The sequence below is a fragment of the Lactuca saligna genome, chromosome 8, assembly GCF_052625555.1.
Source record: "Lactuca saligna cultivar CGN05327 chromosome 8, ASM5262555v1, whole genome shotgun sequence".
NCBI classification, from domain to species: Eukaryota; Viridiplantae; Streptophyta; class Magnoliopsida; order Asterales; family Asteraceae; genus Lactuca; species Lactuca saligna.
Window position 1 is genome coordinate 142188137 of NC_136424.1, and position 7865 is coordinate 142196001.

Below are 7865 nucleotides of genomic sequence, written 5' to 3' on the forward strand. Positions count from 1 at the left end.
TATCTTTTTAGCATTGATTTCCTATTAATGAGATCTTCAACTCTCATTTAGGTCATGTAAGCCAAAAACCGCTCGAACTAAAATTCGAGTTTCGGGCTGTACACTGCTAAGCCGAATCTTAGAAAAATCATAACTTCTTCATACGAAGTCAGATTTGGGCGTTCTTTTTATGGATTTTCTTGGTTTAACATATTCTACAACTTTAGTTTAGATCACTAAGGCTAAAAAGTCCTCCATCATAAATTCACTATTTACGCTTCCCGGTGTCGTGCCGGTTTTGCCGTAAAACTTCGACGAGCCATAACTTCTTCGTTATAACTCGGATTTCGGCATTCTTTATATGTACGGAAACCTTGTGACATATTCTACAACTTGGTTAAGATTATTTATTCTAAATAATCTTTTGTAGAAAAGTCATTTTCGACCCCTATTACCTCTAAATTGACTAGCCCGGATCTACGGGCGTTACATCTTATAACTCCTACTAGTGGGCCGACATTGTGGCCTTAGACCCACTGCTACTGGAAGGTAACTCACCTCGAAAAGTAGTTGGTGAAAGTCTGCTTGCTAAGCGCCTGACTGCTGAATCGGTAATCCTCCTGCTATAAATCATAAACATAGATTAGCCACTCATAGATACCCTTAGGTCAGATGACTGACCTACCCTAGGTCCAAGGTCAACTCCGTAGTCAAAGTCAACTTCCAGTTGACTGGACTCGCCGAGTCATGGCACCGACTCGCCGAGTCCTTCTCCCACTAACCCGGTCCCACTCTACAAGTCCATTTCCCACTCACTGAGTCACCCTTAACTCATTACTTGGGACGATAGAACCGACTCATGATCCAACTCATCGAGTCCAAGAACAACTCGTCGAGTCCATACGAGCAGATCTCCTACTTGCTTCCAAATCCTCACCAGAGCATCCTTTATGAGGATTTGGGTTTCTGGGACTATTGCTACACATAGATTGCTAATTCCGCGTGCAGATACAAAAGGTTTGACCTTCAACACCTAAACCTTTCTTACTCAGTAACTGTTCATCTGACTCGCCGAGTTTGAAGAACAACTCGCCGGGTACTAGACAATCTTCATAGGACTCGTCGATTTGTTCACCAACTCGTTGAGTTCCACTTTGGGACTCGCTGAGTCGCTTGACCCGTTTCCCATATCTACTAAATATGAGACATGCAACGCTTCAAAACCATAGATCTATGTTCCTAGGGCATGCTTATCACGTAAAGTTGCAAACTTTACATGCATGTATGGCCCTACAAGCTCCAAAAGGCAAATCCAAGCTCTTTATGAGGTCATACACCCAATGGGGACTTCAATCACTTCAACCACATAAACTTTAGGATTCTAATACATCCACAAGGTCTAGGTCTGAAGTCCTTTCGGATCATTAAGCACAAACACATGGAGTTTGGTGTTTTAGGGCTTGAAAACCACCAATTTAGGGCAAAAATGGTATCTAATGACCTAGTGATCAAGGTAGGAACTTTTCTACCTGAATGGAAGCTTCCCACAGTGTAGATTTCTGATCTACTCCCCTCCTTGCACTCTTCAACCTCCTCCTTCTTCTTATAAGCTCCAAACTTCCTTCACCAAGAAAAAATCACTCACAAGAACAATATGGGGGCTAGGGTCTCTCACTACAGCTCTCTGGAAGTGTTTGGGACAAGGGAGGCCGAGTTAGTGTGCTTAAATAGGGTGCCAACACTTGGGTTAGGGTTTTTGCCCAAACAGGGCCTACTCACCGAGTCGGGGGAGCCGACTCGTTGAGTCCGACGCTCAGACCCCGCGTCTCATCCCGCTCCTACTCGGCGAGTTGGTCCTTCAACTCGCCGAGTTCAAGGAAAAATGAATGAATTTAAGGATTATTAATTACAAGAAGTACGTATCGGGAACCAGGTACTACAGTATGTGTGTGATTATTTTGAGTGTGTATGTTTATTTTGGGTTATTTTATTGTAAAGTTGTAATAGTGGCTAGAATAATGAAAAGAAAACTCAAAACCGCCACCGTGAGGTGGTGGCAGCCGCCACTAGCTGCTGTGTTGGGTGGCGGTGTGCTTGTTGTGTTTTGATTCGTTGGGATGTTTCGACAAATGGACTAAAATCCTAATGGGCCTAATAAACCCTGATTTATATAAGGACTTGGTATTGGGCCTATTGGGTTGGAAACCCTAATTAGGGTTTAGAAAACCCTAATTTTAGATATATGGGCCTTGGACTTATCGGGACCCACATTTGGGCAATTGGAATGGAATTGTGAATTACACCCAATCACACCATATGATTTATTTAGAAGAGTGATGGACCTAATGGATTAAGTCCTTAACGGGGTTAAGTGAGAAACACTTACCCTAATTGTTATTTTATGTGAAACCTTAATTTCACTTGGGCTTTATGTTGGCCTTTCTATTGGGCTTTAGTGATTAGGCCAATATTAGGCCATCCAAGAATAATTAGATGGACTAAAATAATTTAATGGGTTTTAGGGTAAGGCCCATGTAAGGGGTTTGAGGCCTAATTTGGAAAATTAGGCCATAGATGGGCCATAATTGGCCCTTCATGATTATGAGATACTCGGCCATTAGAAATGCCAGATTTTGGAATGGACTAAATGGTTGGGCCTTTGAATAAGACCATGTAAAGGTTTGGGCCCAATTTGGAAAATTAGGGCCGTATGTTGGGCTTTGATTCATAGTTTAACTTTTGGGCCTTAAGTTGAATCAAGCTAAGATAGGGGTAAGCAGTTTTTTACCCCAAGCATGGACTTATGATTTTTTTGTTGGAACCCAATTATTAATTGGGTATTATTTGATGTTGACAGTTTGGGAATTTATCATCCATAAGCTAGAGTTTTATTCGCGGGACTTCAATAGTGCCAGGTGAGTCTCCTCACAATCCCAATGGGTCTAAGGCACCAAGGCCGACCCATTTTATGATATGTGGTACACTAGCTGAACCGACCGCCAGCTCAAGCTAAGATAGGGGTTAAGCAGTCTTTTACCCCAAGCTACCATTCGCCAACTCCTAGCCTCACCGGAACTGACGATCTCCGCCAATCCTTTGGGACGGTCGGGTTGTAACCCGATGCCACCCCCACTCCACCTTCCTTCCTTCGACATCCGGTTGCCGCCATGTGTATTCTTCCGATCGGACAAGGCCTCCGTCTGGTATATCGCTACCAAGCGCTACTCGTGACCCGATTGTCGGACCAACGCATGAGGCCGTGAACACTACAACTTCGCCATCGAAACACTGCTATTCCCCTTCTGTTCGTCGGTGCTACGTCTTATCTTTGGTGGCGTCGCCGCCACCCGTTTTCTTTGAAGACAAGTCATCGCCGGTTTGTGTGTGTTCGACTCGCGTATGTCGACGTGTTTGCTGGGTAGTGGAACAAAAGAATCCACCACCACCACCGTGAGGTGGTGGCTGTCATTGTAAACCACCGGTGATTGCTCCTGCTGTTCGCCATTTCATGCCATCACTGCCGCCAGACATCACCAGGTGGGTAGCTGGATCTATTTCACAAACTGCTATCAGAAGTGTGTGTATGTTTGTTTTTTCTAGCCAAAAAACCAAGAAAACGCCACAACCACCACCTACCACCACCGGCCACCATAATGGTGGTTGTGTGTGTGTGATTATTTTGAGTGTGTGTGTTTATTTTGGGTTATTTCATTGTAAAATTATAATAGTGGCTAGAATAATGAAAAGAAAACTCAAAACCACCACCGTGAGGTGGTGGGTGCCACCTCCTGCCGCCACCAGCCGTTGTGTTGGGTGGCGGTGTGCTTGTTGTGTTTTGATTTGTTGGGAGGTTTGGACAAATGGACTAAAACTCTAATGGGCCTAATAAACCCTGATTGATATAAGGACTTGGTATCAGGCCTATTGGGTTGGGATTGGGTTGGAAAGCCTAATTAGGGTTTAGAAAACCCTAATTTTGGATATATGGGACTTGGACTTATCGGGACCCACATTTGGACTATTGGAATGGAATTGCGAATTACACCCAATCACACCATATGATTTATTTAGAAGAGTGATAGACTTAATGGATTAAGTCCTTAACGGGGTTAAGTGAGAAACACTTAACCCTAAGTGTCATTTTATGAGAAACCCTAATTTCACTTGGGCTTTATGTTGGGCCTTTTTTTTGGGCTTTGGTGATTAGGCCAATATTAGACCATCCAAGAACAATCATATGGACTAGAATAATTTAATGGGCTTTAGGGTAAGGCCCATGTAAGGGGTTTGGGGCCTAATTTGGAAAATTAGGCCATAGATGGGCCATAATTGTGCCTTCATGATTATGTGATATAGGGCCATTAGAAATGCCAAATAATTTGGAATATTGGGCCATATATTGGGCTTTGATTCATAGTTTAACTTTTGGGCCTTGAGTTGAATCAAGCTAAGATAGGGGTTAAACAGTCTTTTACCCCAAACATGGACTTATGATTTTTGTGTTGGAACCCAATTATTAATTGAGTATTGTTTGATGTTGACAGTTTGGGAATCTGTCATCCATCGGCTAGAGTTTTATTAGCGAGACTTCAACAGTGCTAGACTTTTATTCGCGGGACTTCAACAGTGCATTATACAGTTGTTATAGCATTACCTTGAAATATAATGTCAAACACCTTCAACAAGTTATATAAAACACCAAACACCTTCATAACACTAGAAATTGTACCGAAATCATGAGAAAGATTAATGAAATCCGTGCCAGGGGAGAAAAACAAATCACAAATTCTGTAAAAAAAAAAGAGTAGGATAAAACCTTGATCAATCACTTGTGCAATTCCTCTCCAAATTCTTTTAATATCGTGATATGGGTTCAAGTCTCCATGGACTTGAATTTGAGCATGATCCAGACTCAGATTGCCAAGATACTTCATTTAAAAGTGGAAGCAGGAGACACCACTCACAATTTAACCAACAGAATTCTTCGAAAGACTAAAGATGAGGGTGGAAGCTACCATAATGAATATCCTTTTAGTCCTTGATGATGTTTGGAAAAAGATTGACTTAGATGTTGTATGAATTCCTTCAAGGAATTCCTGCTGTAAGATCCTCTTAACCACTCGATCTTTCGATGTCTGTAGGGACATGTATGTTGATGTTCATTTTCAGTTAAATCTCATGAGTGAAGATGATGCTTGGAATCTTTTCGTTCAAAGTATTGGATCTGTGGGGAAAGAAGACGTCGGCGACAACAGTAGCAATGAGGAAGGAGGAGGACGTTGATTACTTTTTGTACATACAATATTTATTGAAAATATTTGAACCAAATTATATATATATATATATATATATATATATATATATATATATATATATATATATATATATATATAATCTAATGCACGTAAGCATGGTCATTCGCGCATCTTAAAAAGTCATACTAATGTACAATTATGTCATGTGTATTTGTAAAGTGTCGTAACAGATATGAATAAGAATCTTCTACCTAAAATCTAGTTAATTTTGGTTTGATGGGAATCTCATATCTATCACCAACTTTACAAGCTTTTCGAAGCCAAAGCAAACATAAATTAGAAACAACCTCCATGCGTGGCTTGTAGATCATAATTGCTAGATATTAGAGACTTGTTTCGTATTTCTTTAACTTTATTTAAAAAATAATAATATATTTTTCATTTCAAAATATTCCAACATATTCTTGGTCGGAATTAGCATATGTACGAAACCAAATACAAACTTAGGTGAATAATTTGTTCTGATACTAGGATGGCTTTAATATAACTTGCATATTTAAATATCTTTTAGGTAGTGCATTGTAGATTCATGACTAGATTCATCACATAATTGACCCTAAAAAGGGAAGTAGCTGCTACATATAAAAAAGGAAGCTAAAAGGGATTAAGGGTAGTCAGCTGATCAAGAAGTCCAGTCACAGGCGTAGCAAGTCTAGGCTCGTAGACAAAGCCATTCAACTCGACGCCTCCACCGCCGCCGCTAACATAAGGGCACGGAGGAATCCAAACCCACCTCTTCTTCCCAAAATCAAACAACAACGCCTTCTCCGCTGCCGTTCCCATAATCATCACCACCACAAACTCCCCGTTTCCAACACAAGTGAAACCTCTCCCTCCTTCCAACTCCGTAAACTGCGCATACAACTGCTGCGGCATCCTTTCTATCTCCACCCACGTTGTCCCGCAGCTCTGGAGTGCCCACATTCTTAGACTCCTCGGCACATTGAGCTTGCTCTTTTCCACCGCCGCTAGCAGCACAAGCTTCCCTTTGCTTTCAATCAGACTTGGAGACCTCAGAAACCTCCTCATAGGAGCCTGGATCTTACACCACTCGTTTCGCGACATATCGTACCCCAACACACTGAAAGGACTGTAGTTCATGCAGTAGAATTTCCCTGCTGAACCTCCTTGGTGCTGCACGTACACCATCCTGCCAGACTCCAGGCTACACAGCCTAGGGAGAGAAGAAGTGGTGCCCCAAATGGAATAAAAACCACCCATGTCTACGTGGAAGCTCTCCGTAGTCAAATTCTTGACGGCGTAAGGAGATATCATGTCGTCCCCTGCCACCATAACATCTATTGAAGAGTTTGTTATGGTTAACCCTACAGAAGGGAAAAGCCTAGGCCTCAAGGTGGAAGGAAGTGGAGTTACTAGAGATGTGAAGAGGGGGTTTGAAAGGAGCAGGCCTTTCGAACCTGCTTCATCAGACACCCAACAGATGAGTCCACCAGAGGAACACGTGGGAGAAAACCCCTGTGGGATTAATGGGAAAACGAGACGATGCCACGAAAGAGTTTCGGGATCAAAGATGTAACCCTCCTGAGGGACAACGTTATCGGCAGCGGTGGTGTTGGTGGTTTTAAAGGTGGTGGTGGTGGTTTTAGGATGAGTGGTTTTTTGTTTGAAGAAGATGAAAAAGTAGGGTTTTGGGTTGATCTGAAGATACATTTGAAGGAAGCTGTGAGAGAACAAGAGAGAGTACCATCTCTTGCATACAGATCGAGCTCTGAAGAACGCAGGTGGTGGCAAGAAGGCGATGACTCGATCAACAAGTCTTTGGGGGAGTTTACTCCATATCCTGCTGTCCATCCATGGAGAGATTGTGGTGGTAGTGGTGTTGGTGGTTGCGAAAGGATAAGAAAACGGAAAGGTGGTGACATAGTGGGTGTGATCAAAAGCTTCCATAGGAAAGTTATGGTTTTGGGAGGCAATTAATGAATTAGGAAAGTTAAGGTTGTTCTAAAGGGAGTGAGTGAGTGTGTGGTTCAAGTGCTTGTTGGTCTCAAATTCAGTGGAGATTATATAAAGAGAAGTAGTAGTAGTGATAGCGAAGAACTAAAGAGGAAATGAAGAAAAAGGCGTTAGGGTTTCCTCTATTTTCCGTCGTCTTCTTTAATGCAGTTGTGATTATATAGGAGCACCTGGACAGAAGTAAACATAGAGGAGTAGAAGCGAGAAGATGGAAAAAAGGGGTTGTCAGATGGTGAGTCTGATGGATGCATCTATCAATTCAGTGTTTTCATGTCAATGGCCGAGGAAGAAAGGACAAGTACTACAGAGTGGAGGAGGTGAATTGATTAGAAGATTGACAGTAAACACACGTCGGCTCTATACTTCTTCCTTACACACTTAATGTCAGGAGATTTGGGCTGGATACGTTCTTGGTAATTTAAATAAGGTATCTTCACAAAGGTTACCACGTTTTTTTGAATACTCTAAGAAATTTATATTTTTTCCATCTTAAAATTATTATCTGCAAGACAAAAAAAAACATACATACTAAGAAGAATTAGTTATCATTAACTTAAATAAATAAAATGATTATTTCATCATTTTTTGCATTTAATT

The 7865-nt window shown here is 41.7% G+C and overlaps 1 protein-coding gene across 1 annotated transcript; it reads right to left on the reverse strand.

Annotated features, from left to right (window-relative positions):
• Positions 1-5882: 5882 nt before the first annotated feature.
• On the reverse strand, positions 5883-7422 carry LOC145011196 (protein UNUSUAL FLORAL ORGANS-like). Its single transcript, XM_078969855.1, has one exon. It carries the CDS (start codon positions 7200-7202, stop codon positions 5889-5891), a length of 1314 nt encoding a protein of 437 aa, XP_078825981.1. The 5' UTR covers positions 7203-7422; the 3' UTR covers positions 5883-5888.
• Positions 7423-7865: the final 443 nt, after the last annotated feature.

Excerpts from the sequence above, each read along its gene's own strand:
- LOC145011196 (XM_078969855.1), bottom strand. The coding sequence starts at position 7,202 with ATGGAAGCTTTTGATCACACCCACTATGTCACCACCTTTCCGTTTTCT.